At 45.8% G+C, this 19,682-nt stretch overlaps 2 protein-coding genes, 1 long non-coding RNA gene and 1 other non-coding gene across 8 annotated transcripts in view; 1 reads left to right on the forward strand and 3 right to left on the reverse strand.

The window, feature by feature from the left end:
- Positions 1 to 1,107: 1,107 nt before the first annotated feature.
- On the reverse strand, positions 1,108 to 8,379 carry EIF5 (eukaryotic translation initiation factor 5). The gene is made up of 12 exons (XM_061998297.1): positions 8,291 to 8,379; positions 7,923 to 8,119; positions 5,689 to 5,968; positions 5,316 to 5,397; positions 4,918 to 5,090; positions 4,484 to 4,595; positions 3,703 to 3,842; positions 3,125 to 3,283; positions 2,786 to 2,947; positions 2,425 to 2,589; positions 2,058 to 2,192; positions 1,108 to 1,510 (listed from the first exon to the last, which is right to left on the reverse strand). The coding sequence occupies exons 3-12, from the start codon at positions 5,758 to 5,760 to the stop codon at positions 1,418 to 1,420; spliced, it is 1,293 nt and encodes a 430-aa protein (XP_061854281.1). The 5' UTR covers positions 5,761 to 5,968; positions 7,923 to 8,119; positions 8,291 to 8,379; the 3' UTR covers positions 1,108 to 1,417.
- On the reverse strand, positions 4,019 to 4,142 carry LOC133625687 (small nucleolar RNA SNORA28). Its single transcript, XR_009818993.1, has one exon. It is a non-coding gene; the product is annotated as a small nucleolar RNA SNORA28 (small nucleolar RNA).
- Positions 8,380 to 10,943: 2,564 nt separating the features above from the next.
- Positions 10,944 to 19,381, reverse strand: LOC133625653 (uncharacterized). Of its 2 annotated transcripts, none has more exons than XR_009818947.1 (3): positions 19,157 to 19,381; positions 17,887 to 18,652; positions 10,944 to 13,769 (listed from the first exon to the last, which is right to left on the reverse strand). It is a non-coding gene; the product is annotated as an uncharacterized LOC133625653 (long non-coding RNA). The 2 variants fall into 2 exon arrangements; XR_009818948.1 differs by having other exon boundaries at positions 16,697 to 18,652.
- Positions 19,263 to 19,682, forward strand: part of LOC133625652 (exocyst complex component 3-like protein) — a 40,584-nt gene continuing 40,164 nt past the window's right edge. For all 4 annotated transcript variants that reach the window (XM_061998608.1, XM_061998609.1, XM_061998611.1 and 1 more), the window contains exon 1: positions 19,263 to 19,442. In XM_061998608.1, the coding sequence (XP_061854592.1) occupies positions 19,398 to 19,442 (45 nt within the window). In that variant the 5' untranslated portion in view covers positions 19,263 to 19,397. The remainder of the gene's footprint in view (positions 19,443 to 19,682) is intronic.

Genomic DNA, 19,682 nt, shown 5'->3' on the forward strand with positions numbered 1-19,682 from the left:
GCTGCTGCAGGTGGGAAGGGAATACCTATCAGGACAAAGCCACCTTCACAGAGGTCACAGTGTGCTTCCAGCTTCCAAAGATGCACTGAAATTGCCTTTGAAATACAGAGAGGAGAACAAAGTTTCCTTTTCATGAGTTAACTTCTATTTAAATGAACAAATAAACACCCAGCTAAAAGAGCAGAACCTTTCTACTTCCTTTTGTGGCATCAGCCCACCCTTCTTAGAGTCTGCCACATCTGCTAATGCCAAGTGAGAGTTTGATGCCAGGGCCACTTGCAAGCCCACAGCAAGTTTGGACAGACACCTGTTTGGAGAGAAAAACCCGCAGCTGAGGTCATCTCTATTGTAACCAGCAAAAAACCTTCCCTTTCAACCCACTCTACCTTCAGAAAAAAAGACCACAAAACGCAGCTGGGCCCTGAGACTTTCATCTCACAGAGAAACATTGTCTCCATTTCACAGAACAAAAACACTGTAAAGGACAACAAAAAAACAAGCACACCCTGCCCAGACCCTCAACAGTGACCACCCCTCTGTGACAAGCTGTGGCTCCCCCATCACACCCTGATTCAGAGGGACTACAGCTTTTTGTACTCTTATCTCTGAAGTAGTACTTCAGCACAAGTGTTGCTACCTAAACTCCCTTCTGAGCCACGCAGGTGAGCTTCAGGGGCTCTGCTGCTCAAGGCAGATCATGGTCTCTTCCCCTCCCTCTCACTCAAGCCTGGAGCAGAAGACCCAGCTCCCAGGTTAGGCCAACACCTCATAAAGCTCATTAAAAAGCACTCCAAACCACTTCTGTGGTGAAGACTTAGGGAAGTTTGTGTTAAAAGCAGCCTAACAAGGATCTAGATGCAGACAGTTGCCCTCTGTTCTAGAAGCTGGCCTCTGCACACTGATTGCCCAACTCCTCTTTCGTGCCCAGGTTTCAAATCTCTGTTGAAGGGAAGACTGCCCTTTTTATGGTCTCATTCAACAAGTCTTCGTCCTCTGCCTCAAGCTTTGCAGATTAGCTTCCATCATTTTGTCTTGGGGCTTTGTACATTTCACCAAGTTGTGTAAATACTTACTTGGAGGAGAAATAGGGGAGTTCAGAGTCACAAATGAAGATTGACCAAACCCAAATCCTTTATTTCCACAACTGTATAAATGTGCTCCAAGTATGTGTCCAACACTAAGTTAGAAAAACAAAATAGAACATGCCAATTGCAAACTAGATCAGTTCACCCACGTGCTGACTCCTTGGTATTGGGCTTAGTTACACAAGACCAGTCACAGTAAAAAGATACATTTTTTAGAGTACAAAGAGTAGCAGGATGTTAAGCCATTTCAGTTTGTGCACATACAAGTCACACTTCTGGCAGAAAACCCAGAGAAGTTTGCATCATTATGCTGGAAGCTACGTTGCATCACTTTAAATGGCATCAATATCGATATCGTCATCTTTATTGTTTGCAGGCTTCACAGTTTCAACTTTAGGTACACTGGCAGCTGTAGAATACACCACCTGTGGGGACAGACACTGCGGTTACTGCAGCACCAACTACCATCCAGAGCCAGCTGAGCATCAGGAGTAGCAACAGCTGCCTGGTCAACAGCCCCATCTATTGCTCAGCATGCTGGAAATAGCCTGGGCTGGGTTAGCACTGCAGCTCAGGCTGTTCACATTAAAGCTGCACCCACGTATATGGAGGATAGGAACAGGGGTAGGTACTACTGAGAGGAGACCAACCAACCCACCCAGGTGCAGAACCAGTCATCTGTTCCTGAATCAGCTTTACTAATTAATCCACCAACTCTTTGCAACACAACTGCCCTGGTCCATCTCCTGTGCTAGGAAACACCGCTGTGTGTGAGCCCCTCAGGGACAGCCTCTGCCTGGGAGCGTGCACCCTGCTGTTACACAAGTGATCTGTGGGAGCACAAACGCCCTCACAAAGCCACAGTGTTCCTCCAGCTCCCAGCACTCTCAGGAACAGAGAGTGAGCTATTTGACAGAACACAAAGCTGAGGTAGAACACAAGCACACAGTGCACCCCTGGAGCCTTTCCTACCTCTATGTTTTCATCTTCATCCTCTTCTTCATTACCGGAAGATTCTTCTTCAGCTTCCTTTAGCCATTTAATAAATGGTTCTGCTTTGACACGGATTTCTTTGGCAAGCTCCTTTGAAACATATTTCTTTGAGGCCTGGAAGACAGGAAAAGGGAGACTGCTTGAACCCTGAAGGAGCTTATGCAGCTAGATACAGCAAGAGTCTAACTCACAACTCAAACCTCATCTCACTGTCTCAAACAGACCATTTCTGATGGGAAGTTTCTTACAAGACATTAACACAACCAGAAGAGAGAAACCAGATGCACTACATGTAGTACATGCAGGTTAACTTCACTGGTGTAGCATGTGAAATCCTTCTCCTCACCTTTTCTGCCCAGCCAAGGATGACTTCTTCTTCCAGAAGATCTGCATCATACATTTCCTTCAAAATATGTGGTATTTTAGAAATAAGCTGAGAGTGATGCATGGCTACCACACACTCGAAGCCATGGAGAAGGTACCTCTGAGCTTTCTTGTTGTTGTGGCAGAACTACAATTGCAAGAAAAGCAAAAGAGTTAAATATTTTTTCCTCCCCCTCACCAAGGAGCTTTGCTTCAGCTCTCAACAAGACTGCACATTTACAGTACCATTCCTCCCAGCAGTTCTCCCTAAGGGGAGGTTTGATAAACCCCTACCAAGAGCCCTCTTCCCCACAGCACCAGAGCAGCCCCCAGCAGCCGCTTACACGAAGGAAGTGACGCCTGTATTTCCGGATCTGCTCCCGAATCTTTTCGTCAAAAAGGACTTCAGTGAGCACTAGTGGGCCCATGGCCTTGACATCCAGTCTCTCTGCTTCTGCCACGATGTCTTTGTCAGAACTGTCAATGACACCTTCTTCCTTCTTTTTCTACAAGACAGGAATAGACAGAAATACTTTACAGCTCCGAGGTGTGCGGCAATGGCCTCTTGCACAGCTTTCTGTCCCACCACTGGCAGCCCCAGTGCTTCAGTAGCAGCTTGTGTTTAGTCTCCTCTTATGGAACCACAGCACTGGCTCCCAAGCAAACCACCAGACAATATTCACCTTCACAAAATCAAATAGGATGTTGACCCTCTCCTCCACTGTTCTTTCGAGGTCTTCACTAAGTGTGAGGTTCTTTGCATGGTCACTGATTTCATCCATCCTACGCCTCTGGGCTTCTTCTGTTGTGTCTTCACCCCAGTCATCATCATCCTCCTCCTCCTAAAAAACAAACCAAGACGTTCATACAACGTTACTATAAGCTTAGCAATAGGTGAGTGCTTTTTCTAGATACAGACTTGAGAGCATTTTTATTGACAAGTATGAGTTTGTAGCCATCTGTAGGGTTATTAGTGGAAGTGTAGTCCCACCCCTCTGTCTAGTACACTGCTGAGATGTTCTTTTTCAGGGACCTGGATTGTTACAGGATATGCAGCTTCCATTTAGGGAGAAGCACAAATTCTGTTACTGAGCAGCTGATAAAGCTACTACACGGGAGGCACAGGGATACTTCTCTTCCAGCAGTGAAGTTCTGGATACAGTAAGAACTTCTGATGTAATGCTGCCTACCAAGGAACCCCATTTTTAAATCAGAGCAAGACATCATACCACTTGATCTCCTCACTTCCCCTCCTACTTACCACAACCTGTGGAGGGGTGATCTCCTCTGGTGGTGGGGGTGGAAGTGTCTCATTGCCAGACACAGAACCATTCTCTTTGTCTTTGCCTTTTCTGTTCTTCTTCTCCTTTTCTTTCTTTCCTGTACCAGAGTCACCACTTTCTGCAAGAGAATTTTGATGAAATTTGAGGAACTAGAGAAAGCCAAACCAGATCCCATTTGTGTTTGCACGCTTTTATTAGCAGCAAATCCCATGCAGAACCCAGACACAGGGCAGAGATACATCTGCTGGGAAGTCCCCAGTTCTGGTGACAAGTCTCAATTCTCACCCACACAAGTTTGTCCAAGTCTATATAACAGGTGACCTCACAAAGCAGAGACCCCTGGAATAGGTTAGACTTTTCTACTCTAGCAAGCTTAAATTGCAGCAGGCAACTAGATGCTTACTACAGAGTGTTGCTTGCACAGAGTCGGTACACTACAGTAGGCATTTGTTTACTACATTGCATTTACTTCCTACCCTTCTCCTTGACTGACTTAAAGGGCAAAATTGCAGTGAGCTCCTCCTCTAAAGTTTTGCCCTGCACAGGAGAATTTGAGTCTTAGTAAATAGGGCAAAGACTGCTCATGTCGAAACTATGAGCAAAGCTACTCCACTGTGACCTAGAAACGTACTCTAGGAGTACATTAGAGCCTTTTTTGACACTTTAATTACATGTGAGCTATTCATTTTTCAATTCAACTAACAACAGTCACACTGCAGAAATTTCCTTTACCCCCACCAAACAAGGAAACACACTCACCAGGTGGGTTTTTGAGAATGAATGTGCAGAGTTTATGGTTTGTGTCAAGCATGCCTCGATAGCCACAGGCTTTGCAAGAGTTACCTATAGTTTGTTTCTTAGGATTGACATGCTGTAAAAGAAAAAGGAATCACTTCCAGTTAACACATTATGCACTAAGCCTGATACAAGTCTAAACCTGACGTGTACATTATCATTTCCACAGGACTAAGCTAGACTGTTAAACATTTTGTATTCCTCCCAATAGAGTAAGTTTCAAAGCAGCAGCTTAGCTCTGAAGTTTAGAGCTGTTGTAGAACTTTACCAAAGGGTGTACACGTGCATTTTCTTTCTATATCTACTCAAGTCAGCTCATTAACTTCCCATAACTTCCACAAACACCTGATGAAGGGTTTCCCCTGGTGCAAGCAATGATAGAGAGAGAGGGTGCTCACCAGATCGGTTTCAGGATTCTCACACTCAGGACAGAGAACAAATTTTTTAATGAATCCATCCAACATGTCTTGTAGCTTATTCGCCTCATGAGATCCATTGACAATGTAACGGTCATTCTTAACATCAAACTGGGTCTGTGCTCCCAGCTCACAACCAAAAAATTTGGTAGGATCTGTAAAGAGAGTACAATAACCACCACTGCCCTGGCAGCTTCACTGTGATGTTTAACAGCAAGTAAACATGCCCCTGATTTGTTTTTATGCATTACTTCATCCTGAGATAATCACATTTCTCACAAATCTTGAAAGAATGGTGTTAGTACTTTGTTATCTACTTGACACCAACACTTCAAACACCAAAGCATAAAACCCTCACTGTGTCAGCCCAGGCTACTTACACGTTGGAGGCCGATTAAGCGCCTTTGCAACGTCAACCATGTTGACTATAACCGTCTTTATTCCATTTCCCTTGCCCTCCACCTAAAGAAAAAACAAAGATTATGCGTTGGACTAGAAGATCTCTAAAGCTCCCTTCCAACCCCTACCATTCTTCATGACTATGTGACTGCAGCTGCCAACCCCACTGTGCATTCCTCATTTTATTACATCAAAACTCTTCTTTCAACTGTGTATTATAAGAAAACCTTATGTCCTCAGTCTGGACTGAAAGATGCAGATATCTTCCTTGTTCTGACTGGCTACCTCACACCTCTCTTCCTCCCATATCAAGTTGTGTGGAACACTGCCAGCTTCACCCAAAGAGCAAGTTACCTTGGCAATCAGACGGGGCATTTTGTAGCGATAGAACTGATCTGAAACACTGCGGTTGACGTTGACAGACATTTTGCCTTATTAGTAGCTTTATCAATAAGATGAAGAGATCTTTGATTGCAGTTTTTTGGTATCTTCTGTCTGGAGAAGACGGGATGACATAAACGACTGCAAGAGTTCTCGGTCTCTGACATGAAAAAATTTTCGCCACTGAGGCTGTAAGGTTCTTGCTTGTACGCTATGTTTCCCCAATACAGGTACCAGTGGCTGCGCAACAGCTCTGCAAGTGGCAACAAACACAAGTCAACTTTACCTTAAAGCATACCCATTACGTTTTGCACAGAGCTATGTAAGGGACTATACTTACAGCAGAAACAAAACCCAACCCCTATGCTATGGCTTTAACTTGTGGGATTGATAATAGCCTCCAATTGTACTGCTACTTAACTTTTCCTCAGCTGCACCACAGAGCTTTCCACCCTCTTCTTTCTTACATCCAAAACTGCACTGAACACCTTAGGACTGTTTTCTTGTACGATTAGCTCCTGAAGGCACTCTGTGATCAGTAAGGAAGGGGAAGGAACACGATTTGATTTAATCTGGACACCAACAGCTCTCCCACTGAGAGGATCACATGATACATTTCAGGAAACAAGAGAAAGATCTGGAAAACAGTTTCAAATTCCACTTTGTAGCATAAAGCTACCACATGGTTGAGAACTATCAGTAAGATGAAGCAGCAGCAATGTACTATTCACATGGTTCACTATCTTTTCGGGACCTGAGTGGGAAAGAGTTTAAAGTCAGGTAATTGTCCCTCACTTCGGGATTCTCACAGCAGCTTCTGTTGAGTTTTGATTACATAAGCTTGGCAAAACCTGACATAAGTTGCTTCACTGTAGAAAGCCTTGTAATGTAGAGGTAATAGGGCAGTGCAGCAACTTTTCTAGATAACTTTTTTTCCTTAGGGGAAGGAGGAGGAAGGAGCACAAAACCTAATTAAAGTTGCCTTAAGCAGTATTATGTATCTAAAGTAGCATGTGTGTCCATAATCAGATCTAAGAGCACTTAAGCTACAACCGGTTGACTACACAGGCAGCCCTGAGTACAGCATGGCTGTTCTGACACGTCAGCATGTCGTTTTCGTTAACGACAGAAGCGCTGACACATTAAAACAACCTTCTCGGTATTTACTCCTAACAGCACGTCTGTTGGTGCCACATGATCCCAGTCCCTCTGCTCAGATTTACAGTTCAGTTACAAGAGGCAAATGGATTTGTATATGCCTTGTGTTCTACGTTAACCCAGAGGGCGGTTTTGCCCTTCCTCAGCAAAAAGTGCACCGCAGGCTTTGTTTCAAGGAGGAGGTTCCCTTCCCCAAAACGTCTTAAAAAGAGCCACCATGCGACTCGAGCACGTACTTGCAGAGGCACTGCGAAAGCAGGTATCTGGGTGGCTGAGCAGGAGCTCTCACACTGAGCACGCGGTTCCCCCTCCTTCCAGATTACGGCTTTTGTCTGTTGCAGATATACTAAAGCTCCCTCTCCTGGTCCCTGGGACAGCTCATCCCAAGCACCACCCTCCCCCCCCCCCATCTGCTAAGCACAGAGGAAAAAGCGGGAAGGTAGACAAGACTCCCCGCTTCAAAGCCTCGTTTCCCCGCCCCCCACCTTCCCCTCCCCGCTCTGATGAGTCATAAATGCAGCAATTAAGCACTGAGTCAGCCCCGCAAGAGATGGGGGAAGCGGCCGCCAGTCGCGCATGCGCTCGCCAGCCCAACGCTCCGGGGCGAGCCCATGAAGAGAAGCCCCCCCCCCCCGCCCCTCCATTCCCCCCCTTACCCCGCGGGTCGGTAACTGCGCCACGGCCCCCCTCCGCCCGCCCTCAGCACTGGGAGGCGCGGCCGCCGCCATCTTGTCTCGTCGCATGGCGGCGGCTGGAGGGGGCGGGGGGGAAAGGGAAAAAAGCGGCCAAAAAGCGAGAAAAAAACCCCGAATTCTAAACAAAGCCCCCTCTAAAAGCTGCACACGAAACTCAGGTATTTTTATGTGAAGGTTTTTTTCTCCCCTAGCCTCTCTTAAGCCTCACATAAAGGTCCCGGACGCTTCGTTACACAAAACCTCTCCCACTAGCTGCTGCCTCAGACGGCCGCCCGCTGCCCCCGCCTTGCCAAGCCCTCTCTCTCAGCGCCGGCCGGCTGTCCTCCTCCGTTCTAACCCGCTCCTAATACTCACCGTTTTCGTCCAATAAAGACATAAACCCAACGCTGCTCGCCCCGGGCTGCGACGAAGCCGAGTGAGCGAGGAGAACAGGGCCGGGGGAGGGGGCGTTTATATCCAGACGAAGAGGGAGGCGGAGGCGGACGCCGCAGCCTCCGGGTCCCGGCGTCCTGAGGCGGGCGGTATCAGCAGGGACAGCAGTGCCGGACGATCTGCGGGCAGGACACAATTAAGAGCATCGTTAGTGGAAACACCTGAGAGGAGAGGGAGGAGGAGAATGGGGGGAGAAAAGGGAAGGGGGGAGGGAGAGGCGGCGGCCGGCGCGCAGCGCTGGCAGGAGGGGGCGGCTGACGGGACCCCGGCAATGGCTGCCCCGTACTCACCTCTAGAATGTTCTCGCTCTAACTGAACAACGCCAAAGCTGGGATCAATCAGCCAGCGGCGTGCCCCGCCTCCTCAGCCCCGCCATTGGCTCCCCGCTCGCCTTGGGACGAAGCCATTGGCTGAGGCCTCACCGCCCCCCCACACTCATTGGCGGCGGCCGCTATCAATCAAAGCGCCGCTGGCTTCGCCTCCCGCCCCCTCTGCCCTCCCCCCTCCAGTCCCCAAAGGACATCGCGTCTACAGCGGCCTCTTCTCGCGAGAGAGCGCGGGACTGGGCGCGCGGCGTCCGTGAGGGCTGAGTCAGTGTGGCGGGCCCAGGGCCGGCGCTGCGGGTTCCCCTCGCCTGCCCTGCCCCGCCTTGCCCCCGGCAGTGCTGACAGACCTCCACCGCGGCCGGGGGGAGCCCCTCGGGCTGCCCTCAGGGCTCTGTCCCTCCCGGGGTGGCGTGCGGGACGCCACGCCGCGGCCCCGCGCCAGGCTCGGGCCCCGAGAGGGCCCTCAGGGCTGCAGGAGGGGAAATGTGGGTGAGCTGTGACTCGGAACAGACCGGCAGTGGCCGGTGCTTGGCGTCACAGCAACTGCGTTACAAATGACTTCAAGCAATTAAGTGCTGAATAAGTTGTGTTCTTCTCCTGTATGGCCTGCTTTGAGGATGCAGGAAGGAGCCTGTTGTTCACTGTCATAAAGACCCAGCTTTGGGGTAGCTCTTTGGGCAACCCGACAAGGGATAAAATGTTGTCACCCCTCCGTAACTCAGCTAGGACCCCAGATAAAATACATGTTTGGACTGAACATTCACTTAAAAGCTGAAAGCATGGGCCCTTTTGTCTATTTGCTCTTCCCCCCTCCCTCCCCAATCTTCTTCCACCTTCACTCTTCCATGTATCACAGGAGTTGTGTATTTTGGACATCTTAGAAAGTGAAGAAGGTTCAAGTGACAAAGAACTTCTTTTGACTTTATCAGTGGTGAACCACCTCTCTTACTCCTGCAGATATTCCCCAGCAGAACAATACTCCTCTGTTTCTGTCACTGTGACTTAACTGAAAAATGTGAAGCTTCTTGATGGCTATGTGGGTGTACAGAGGAAAAGAAGGAACAAAGAGAAAACTAGCAGTGACTTTATATTAAAGTCACACAACGCTCTCAGTCACTTCCTGATTGAAGTTAGTTTGGAAAGGAAGGTTCCTCAGCAGACTTTGACAACATGTTGATACAGTTGAACATTTTTTGTTGTGATATGCAAAAAACACTCAGCATTCAAACATGAAAGTGACCAACAAATGAGGTTTTCTTGAAAATCATGGAAGCTGGGCTGTTGTTACGAAGACATCTGCTTGCTGCCTCATGGAGCAACCAGAGGTAAATGTCTACACGTCAGTGCTTTCTAACAGGACCCTCCTACGTGATGGCTGTTGCTGTAGTTACCTGTCTCTTTCCAGCCTACAGAATAGCGAGTCTCTTCAGCCAGAACACTGCCCTGTCAAATATTAGGTGAGATCCTGTCTTAGACTCCGCTATCTGCATTTACTACAATTAAAAATTCTTCAGGTTATGTTGAATGTCTCCTTGATAAATACACAGCAACACTTTTTAACACATGAGAGAGACAGAGTTAGGGCAAAATAAGGAAGCACATCCAAAATATGCCAGGCTTGGCAGTTAGCACGAGGGGAGAAAAGTAATGAAAATGTGGGAGGCAAGAAAAGCCCAGCAGGAACTCCTTTGCTGGGAAAATATATGCAGTGTGTATAACATGCTAAATGCCTCCTGTCTGTGGCTTTGGTTCCATACTACAACACCTATGAGGTTAATAAATTACAAGTGTTAAAGCGTACTTCTGCCAACACCATTTAATTGAGCAGCAAAAGAGAAACAAGGCCCTGGATTTGGTGCTACTTGCCATAAAAACTCAACAGCTGTGATTAGTAGCATGAAGAAGGATTTTTTTTTAAATATGGTATGTAAATTGACATCATTAAATTAAAGAGTTGCCTTTTAATCTAGCCTTCCTTCTGCAAAAAGCAGGCGCCATCCAGATGAAGTCATATGATATTCTCCTGGATTACATAAAACAGAATGAAATTGTCGATTACTGTCTTCTTGGGGCCTAGTTTTTGTTCTGGTTTGTTTTGCTTTTTCTCACTGGAACAGTTCATTAATACTAATTATTGTAGCCCAAATATTTTTACTGAATATAGTTCACAGAATCATAGAATCACTTCAGCTGGAAGAGACCTTTACGCTCGTCGAGTCCAGCCTTTGTCCCAGCCCTATCAACCACTAGACCATTTCCTTAGGTGCAACATCTGCCCATCTCTGAAATGCCTCCAGCTTGAACAGGACAGAAAAATGTTTTCTCCCCTCCTGCTTTAAAATGTCAGGGTTTCATGAATCCTGAAGTTCATAGTTCACATTGCTTGTGTGACCTTCAACATACAGACCACTTGTGTGATTTGCAGTCCATTGGCAGAAACTAAGCAGGTTTTACGTATGCTTTTGGAGTTAAGATGTTTTAAATGCCATTAGTAAGTCAGGTTTTGGAAGTGTTTTGCATCTGAGAACAGAAAGACCTTAGGGTGCTTTTTCTTATCACAGCTTTGTTATCCTTCAGCTTGGCCTTGAGCAATTCGAGTCAGTTCTATGTTGCCTCAGACAGTTTTTATTAGAAATAACCAAGAGTCAATGCCTGTGATAAAGCTGCAAAATAAAAATTCTATTGAAAATCCTAGTACAGGTCTACATTTAAAAGGTAAATCTTCAAAAATGGGCATTGCAATCATGTGTGTTTACATTCTCTGATAGACAACTTTGTGTCCTGGCTGTGGTTTATCCATCAGCAAGTTTGTCATCTGTCAGTGATGTGGTTGGCTGTAAGCACAACCCTGTTTCAATACCATTTGGTAACCCTGACCTTGAAGAATGTTTTTTCCCTCTGCTGTAAGCTGTGTTATCTCCCAGAGGCTGTTATTTTGTCCAGTGAGGGCAGGAACACTTTAGCAGCTGAGTGAGTGATTCCTCATCGTGCTGTCTTCACGGCTTTGGCTGGAATTTCAGTAATTTCAGAAGGATGGAAGGAGGGCCAGGGTTATGTATAGTTACACTGAACCCTGAATAGCAATAGCCTTTCTTCTTCCTGCCTTGGCAATGTGGAGAGTGAGTTTAATTATTTACATACCAGGTTTGAATATGCAACCTTTGGGGAAGCACGGGTCCAAAATCCAGTGGGATTGACACTAGGCACCAATCAGAAGGATGGGGCAGAGGTTAATTCTGGTTTTACTGTTCAAAAGCTCTACAATCATTGCTGGCTGGCAGCCCACTGTTCATCTTGGGGAGACTCACTGTGAAATGTCTTCCTTTCCATGCTCTGTAACATTAGCATTCCTGTTAGCTATTAGTAGTAGTTCAGGAATCAGAGAAAAAAAACACCTGAGAGCACCATATGATGCACATACAGCCATTATTTATAGTAGTTATTTACATTCCTTCTATTACTATGCAGAAATGCTAAAATCTCCCAGCTAGTCTTTAGATCTGAGTGCCCTGCAGGGGCTTGGTGTTCAGCTGGCAGCGTGGGACAGGCTCTGCTCCAGATCTCTTGATACTGCCTCAGTAGACACCATGAGGCTCCCTCCTGCCCTCCCTCTTTCTCTTCCAGTGTGTCTGCTGATGTAAGGGAGGTGTCTCAGCAAAAAGAAGCGACCAGCCTTCTCTGCAGAATATCAACTAGTCTCTGATAGCTGTAAAGACTAAGGGAAAATGATACTTTTTCTGTATCCCAGGGTTTCCTATCAGGATGTAATGCAGAGGGTGGGGAGCAGTGCTAAAGATGCTGGACCTGACTCTCCAACTCTCCCAGCTCTGGCTGGATGTATGTTTATGGGAATGCCCTTTCCAAAATAATAGTAGTAATGTATCTTTTCTTAGACCAATTGTACATCTGGAAGAACTGTCAAGCTTCCTGAACAGCTGAGTAATACCCATTCATGAGAGCTGAGAGAAAGGCTGAAGGTTGTCATGTGCATTGCTGAATTTTAAGCAGTTCATATCTTCAGCAGTGTGTTAGAAAAGTGTGTGTTTGGACTGTCAGGCTGCATGTACTCCATTTGAGTGATCTCACTGTGTTTGCTAGGATACCATGGATTTTCATTGTGTGTTTTGAACAGGAGCATGTTGATTTGCCTTGCATGGTTTTTGTAGATGTTGGTGACTTTTCAGTAGCGTACCTTTACCTTTGGGGTGGCACTTGGCTGGGTGTTTTTTTGCCTGTGGGAAGAGTCTGTTTGGAATTTTACAGACAGTGGTTATTTGGATGAAAGGCCAAAATAAAAAATCCTTTGAGCAAATAAAACTCAGGCTGTCTGTGTTTAAAGAGGCAAAAAAACAAAGGCAAACTCTCAGAAATGAATGAAAAGCACAGATGGGGTGGAAGTTTGATTGGGAGGTGAATTTGGCACAGCACAGTTCGGAGGTCTGTGAAAGAGAGATGCCTTCAGCTTGGAGAGCTGTCTTTTCTCCATGTGTCTCAGCAGTAGGTGGAAGTGTTGGTGATGATAGGAATTGGAGAAGGCAGGTTTCCTGAGTTTGTCCAAGTAGCAGCTTTGGCCATGGACCTAACTGGCAACCACTAGCATTATCCAGCAGTTGCATGCTTGAGGCTGGCAAATCTGCCTGCTACATTTACATGGTTGCTCAAAGAAGTGGGTGTAGAAGATCAGGAGTCCCTGAGGAATAGAGCTTCCAGCTGAGAAAGTACTGTCAAAGCTGCCTTCCTGTTCATTATGCCCATTAGCAACCACTGCATTTACATTTCACTGCTACTTGTCATTGCCAGACTTCAGACATCAAAATCTGTCTGCCTGTGCCTTAAGTTAAATCTCTTTTCCAGTATCATTTTAGAGATTTATGCTTTCATTTCCATTTCATTAAAGAAATTGCTCAGGCCTTCTGCACCTGTCGTGCTTTGCCAGCACTTCCACATATCCATCCTCTCTCATCCGTTTCCTTTGGCCACTGATTGTCTGGCAACCAGTGCTGTGATAATTAGTATTGATTTCCCAGCAGATGTTAACTCCAAGTAGTGAAAAAAGAGTAATGAGTGCTTAGAGTTAGTTAGTCGTTGGCTTCTATTTTTCCTAAGAGGAAGGTGTGGTAGCCCCTGGATTTGAGAGCCTGGCTGCAGAACCTCCTCGCAGTCTGGGGTGACCTCGGAGATCTCAAGCGCTCTCAAAGTCCTTCTCTTGTTGGCAGAAACATGGGGCTGCTGAGCTAGTTTCTAGGGGTCTGGACTGCTGCTACAGCATGTTTTGTTCTTCTATTCTGCTCCTGTGAGCGTGGAGTTTCTTTGCTTAAGAATAGTATGAAGGCATTGGTGGGAGAGCTGGGTTTTGAGAGCAGTACTGAGGCCCAGCTAGGGATTCTGTTTGTGCTTCTGCTTGGCAGATCTAATGGAGAAGACGGTATCCCTGATGCTTGTGCTGAAAGCAAAGGAAAAGCATGTTTTGAAAGCAACAGAAAATCTTTGTATTCTCCAGAACTAAACCTTCAAAGGTGCTGCTTGGCTGAGAGGGTAGAGCTGTGCCTTTGGAACCAGACAACTAGACATACAGCAGAAAAAGTTTTGCCTCTAAAGTCTATTTGATATCTCTGACAGGGTTGCTTCTCTTGCAACACTGAAGGTATTTTGCAGGGCAGTAGAGCTTTTGTAGTGGACAGTGTTGAATTTGTAGATTGTAATTCAGAATTTGCTGCTTGTTTGATATGTTTTGCCTTGAGATTGAGTATGCAGGCTTCTTAATAAAAATGCAGGGATTACCTTTTGTAGTGAAGCAAATAATACATGGCTGCAATGCAGTGCCAAAGTCTATGAATGCTCTGGTGCTTTGCAGCTCAAATATTTATGTTACTGAAGTAAATTATTTGCTAAACTTGGGGGGTGGGGTGAGGAATGGTACTTAAAATAGGCAAATAGAGGCAGAAACTTTGTTCTATGGTTTACATATGGCAAATGTTATGTATGCTTAGAATATTACGTAGACTAATTACAATATTAAAATAGCTGATAACACATGTGCTTTCCAAGAGGGGTGTAATGAATTAAGGCTGGTTTTGACCTCTGGGAATACTGTGATAGCTAATAAAAGCTGACTTGAAGCACTAATAATGTCTCACTCTACCCATCTGCCCATGCCTGGTGTACCTGAATGTCAGTGCACTTGAAATTATCCAGGGGGTTCAGCAAGAGATAAATGGGGTAACAGTGCACACACCACAATCACATAAATCTTGTTTGTTTAAGAAATGAGGCTAAAAATACCCTTGAATGTGAATCCAGGACAAACACGGTGTTGCCTATAAAGTCTAGCTTGATTTTATTGACCTAATGTGGGCTTTTCTGAGAACAACCCAGCACACACAGTCAAGGCAGAACTCTCTTACAAGGATATTACTGCCTTGAACTGTTTTCAGAATGAGTGATTGAAAGGTCTCAAGACACACAGTGAGGTCAGTGAATGCTCAAATGCATACTGGGGGCTGCATTTTGCCTTGAAACTCTAGAACATTATTTGAAGGCTCTTTAAGAAACAAACCTTGTCCCCATTGATTGGCATGAAACAAGCTTTCCTGAAGCAGGCATTTGCATAGAGTTGAAGGGATCTAACAGAAATGCTAATAACATCATTTGTGACTACCACACTCCTGTGGTAAACTACAGTACCAGAGACTGGATTACATTGTGTGGTAGCTGTGATCACTTTGGTTCTGTAACTCTTTCAGAACTCTATTTTAGGATTTCAAAATGATGTTGTGCATGTGAGATCACTGGTTGTAAAGTGTTATTCAGCCTTTCAGAGTCAAATTTAGACTTATTTCACTGGTGTCCTTAACACGCCTTTTTGTTAAGTCAAGCCTCATTTGCACAAGTTAATTTCAGCCACAGTAGCAGTTTTGCTTCAGTGCCTGATGTAGTCATGGGACATCTGAATAAGCTCTGTCTTGCAGTTGTGCAGCTCTTCATGGATTTTATGTCTGGTACATCTTCTCTGCACTAAGGAACCCAATGCAGGACTTCTTAAAGTTGCTCACAACCACTCCACCCTCTAAAAGACGAGATATTCAAGAAGAATACACTGGCTGTTTTCAGTATTGTTTTGCTGTACCCCACCCTCTGTTTTTAATCATTCTCATGAATGATTTACTGTTCTTTCTATCATGTTACTTTTTCATTGTTGTCTTCAGCAGGCAAAAAGCTTTCAAAGAGTTATTTAGGGCTTAATGTATTGTTTGTCCTAGATATTGAGCGTGACTTATTCAGAAGTGTGTAATAAATATACAGCTGCTGTCCTTTCTGATTCTTGCACAGTTGACAGATTAATGGGTGATGGATGAATTCTCTGTTCTAAATCAAATTAGGGAGGATGTGTGGGTACAGGTGGGATCTCAAAGTTTACATGTAAATGTATGTAAGCTCATTCAAGTCCCTGGAGAGGGACCATTTTATACCAGTGGATAATGTGGGAGACTTCTGGGATGTCTTTCTTCGTAGTGACTTTGTGCTGTTGGCCCTGATTATGCCATATAGATCATACAGTATATAGATCACATGGCATAATCATAGTCTGTCTTTAAAGGTGTATCCTTGTAAGTGGTTATTTTTAGTTTGTAGCTATCCATTTCTTTTGATTAGTGGCACCTACAGTGGCTAAAGCAGACCCTTCTTTTCCCTGCTTGCATTTTTTACCTGGTGCACTGAGACAAGGGGTTTTGAGAGTTTAGTTTGCTGCGAGTATAAGTCTCCATGTCAGTCTCTGTGCTCTGGAGGATGTTGACTAGTACATATTTGATAAAACTTCTTTTCATTTTATAGATAATGAACTGTGAATCTCAATGCCGCTACTTCTCCCATAGAGACTTGAATCTCAGTGCCACTACTTCTCCCACAGAGACCTGCAGTGAGCAGCTGAGTCATACAGATGAAGTCAGAAATAGCTCCCCTCAGAGATGTGAGGGAATCCTACCCCTCCCTTTGCAGAGAGTCCTGAGCTACTGCATTCTGCACCCTGCACAACACTGGGGTGGGCAGGAGGGTGAGCGGCTTGGCCCCCGTGGCTGGTCCAGCCGCTTGCTGTTCCTGCTGTGCAGGGAGGCAGGTGCTATGACGTGTGCAAGCACATCACTCACAGCTTACTCAATTCCTGGAGCTGCAGGGAAACAGGCAAAGTAGCCATGGGCTGCCAAGTCACAGCTTGCTAGCTAGTGGCTTGGGAGTCAGCACAAACCTCCTTATCCCCTGCTGTGGAATAAAATGTGCAGTAATGTCTTCCCTTGCCTTAGCAAAGGTCTGAAAGGGGCAGCTCTGTAGCTTACTTTGGGTAATTTGCCTGATTTTTGCCTGTTTACTCACCGTGCTCCAGATCTGCAAGCAGTCTTGTGTTTGCCACAGTGATGGACCAGGCTGCTCAGGGAGGGTGTGGAGGCTCCTTCTCTGGAAGTCTTTAAGACCTGCCTGGACGCATTCCTGTGTGACCTGATCTAGGTGGGACCTGCTTTGGCAGGGGATTGGACTGGATGATCTCTAAAAGTTCCTTCCAACCCCCACCATTCTGTGATTCTATGATTTTATAGTTTCTGGGAGATCTATGTCCCTACATCTGTGGACTCTGCACAGGGCTATTGCACAAGAGGCTCTATAACCTATTCCTCAAAAAACCTCAGTAATGAAAACAAGAGAATCAAAGGAGAGTTATTAGTCATGGGCTCATTAATTATCAGGCTCTTTGATGTAGTGCTAACTGAGGACTGCTTCTCTACAAGTAAATAAAAACATCAGATAAAATAAAGACAAATTTGTAAGCCTTTACTCAGCAGCACATAAGCCTCAGCCACTCACTCTGCTTCTGAAAGCTTGGCATGTGTCACTTGCAAGGGAGAGCTGTGATAGAGCTGTGAGAAGCCCTGTAAGTCTTAACTCTTGTCCTATATCTTGCCCATTTCCCACTTAACACCATGTTTAAAGCTTTTGAGAGAGTCTGTCATTGTGCACAGTCCATGCCAAGGCATTAAGGACAGACAGGATTCTGTTCTTAAATCCTTCTTTGAAAATCTCTTCATAAAATGTCCTTAGAAGAAACTCCTGGTTTGTTTATTTTGATTTGTCCTTTGGCTGTGGCTGGATGCCCGGTCATGGGCCAGAATCAAACTGGCCAAGTACCAACACAGAGCAATTTGCAGCTCCATGTAAGTGACTTCAGTTCATTTTGGCCATAGCTCTGCAGCATTTCCCAGAGCCAGTCATCTGTGCTTCAGCTGAGTGGAGTGCAGACTGAACTCTGGCTTGCCTGGCTGTGCTTGCCAAGAAAAGCATTAGCTAAGCAGAAACAGCTTGTGGTTGAGGGCAGAGGTGGGCATGCATTAAGTATGATGCAGAAAAGATGCAGCTACAATCAAAACGGGGAAAGGGGACTCAGCAGACAAAAGCTGCCCAAGGTGACCCAGGAGTGCATGCCACACTGCTTGCTGAGAAAGGCCTCTTTGTCTCCCTGCACTATGCCTGTCTGTTTTGACTGAGATGCAAAACAAATGCAAGAAACCCACCTATTTGGCCTTGATGACATTTTTCTGTTTCTTGACGTTGCTTTGTTGTGCTCTCTGAGGCCTTGAATGTGTTGGACCATTGTGAGAATCTCATATCACAGTCCTGCCAAGCAGAGATATTTGTGCAGCTGGCTTTGCAGTTGCCCTTTCGCTAATGTGCAGGCACAGAGAGGGTGCTGAATGCTGGGGCACCTTTCTAATGAGACAATTCACATCTGGGAGACAGCAGAAAGAGACTGAAGTTCTTCCTCTCTGTCCAGGAAGGAGCAGAGAGCAAAGGTGGGGAGGAGACCTTTAACCATTACCTATCCCTTTATCACTGGCTGGTATGTCTGCCTGATCCCATGGCATACAACGTGACAGTACTTGTCTTGCTCCCCAGTTCCTTTTTAGATTAGAGCTTGACCAGCGTGACGTGCATTTCCAGACCTTATTTTGAACATAGCTAATGCAAGCCTTGCTCTGGCAGAAGCCCTGCTGTGTCCATGAATGTCCCTCAAACAGCCAGGACAATATTTCTTATCAGTTTTACAAGGAATGGTCTTATCAGGATTCTTGGACTTTGCCAGGATATGCACAGTTCTTATTCTGACAAGGCTGTATTACTTTGATAAATCTGTCTGTCACATCCCCCTGCCATATGCTATACACAACATGATAAAATGGACTTGCCTTCCACTTTCAACTGGTTTTCTTTCCAGGTTGTGTTTCACATCTGTTTCTGCACTGGTAAAATAGTCAGACCATGGGCCTTGAAGCTGTAAGACTGAACATGAGAGATATTTGTTCTGTGTTTCCCTGAACTCTGGCAGCATTCAAAAGATTTGATTTGCAAACTACCAAATGCCTTTTTGGCAAAATAGTTTTCTTGAGTGGCATGCCCTGATTCTGGATTCAGCTCAGCACTGTTTAGGGGGGCTGTTTTGTGGGAAGGGGTAGCTTCCTCCTCCTGCAGTGGGTTCAAGCCCAGCCAGGAGACACCTGGCCCTTCAGCAGTCCTGGCTGCTGTTAGCAAGAGGCAATTCTAGCAACAGAGAATGCCTGGGATGTAATACTTATTTCTTTTAGTTGCCCCTTACTCCACCAGGGACAACCCCTGAGCCCATTGGTGTGACAGTAGCTCTGCTCACTTTTGGAAGCTTGGGACTATGTGGGCTTAAAACCACTCCACTTGCATGGGAGGGCTGAGACAAGCCCCATTCCCGAGCTCCAGTCCTGAATCTTTCCCATTTCCCACTAACTGTGGAGCTTTAAAAGATAAACAGGTAACCTCTTCTCTTCAGACCCTCTTCTTTCTTTTTGCTCTCATGGTTGTCCTCATTCTCTCTCCCTAAGGGGAAAACAAAATGCCACTTGCAGTTCACTGCTGTGTATTACATTCATCGCCTCAGTCTTGCTCTCTCCAGTGTAATCCCAGCTGACCAGGTTCTTATCAGTTTGACAGGCTGTGCCTGTTGTCCTGGTGACCACTGTAGTTGCACTATCATCATGCACAGAAGGCAGCGAAAGAGATGCCTGGACCTGTGGGTGTAGCCGTGCGTGCACGTGGGATGCCAGTAAGTCACTGGGATACAGGAAGATAAGATACCAGTCTTGGTCTATGTGTGAGAGATGAAGCAGAAACCAAATGGAGAAGCGAGCAAAGTTATTAGCTATAAAAGAAGAAATGAGAATGTGTGTAGGAGTGGCAAATGCTCAGCTCTTCTCAGCATCTTATCTATGTACCCGTAATTGAGTACATTTGTATTTGAGAGTTGCTTGCCCGCCAGCCTGCTGTCTCTTTGCCTTCCTGTCTT

This window comes from Colius striatus, chromosome 6 (assembly GCF_028858725.1).
Source record: "Colius striatus isolate bColStr4 chromosome 6, bColStr4.1.hap1, whole genome shotgun sequence".
In the NCBI taxonomy this organism is placed as follows: Eukaryota; Metazoa; Chordata; class Aves; order Coliiformes; family Coliidae; genus Colius; species Colius striatus.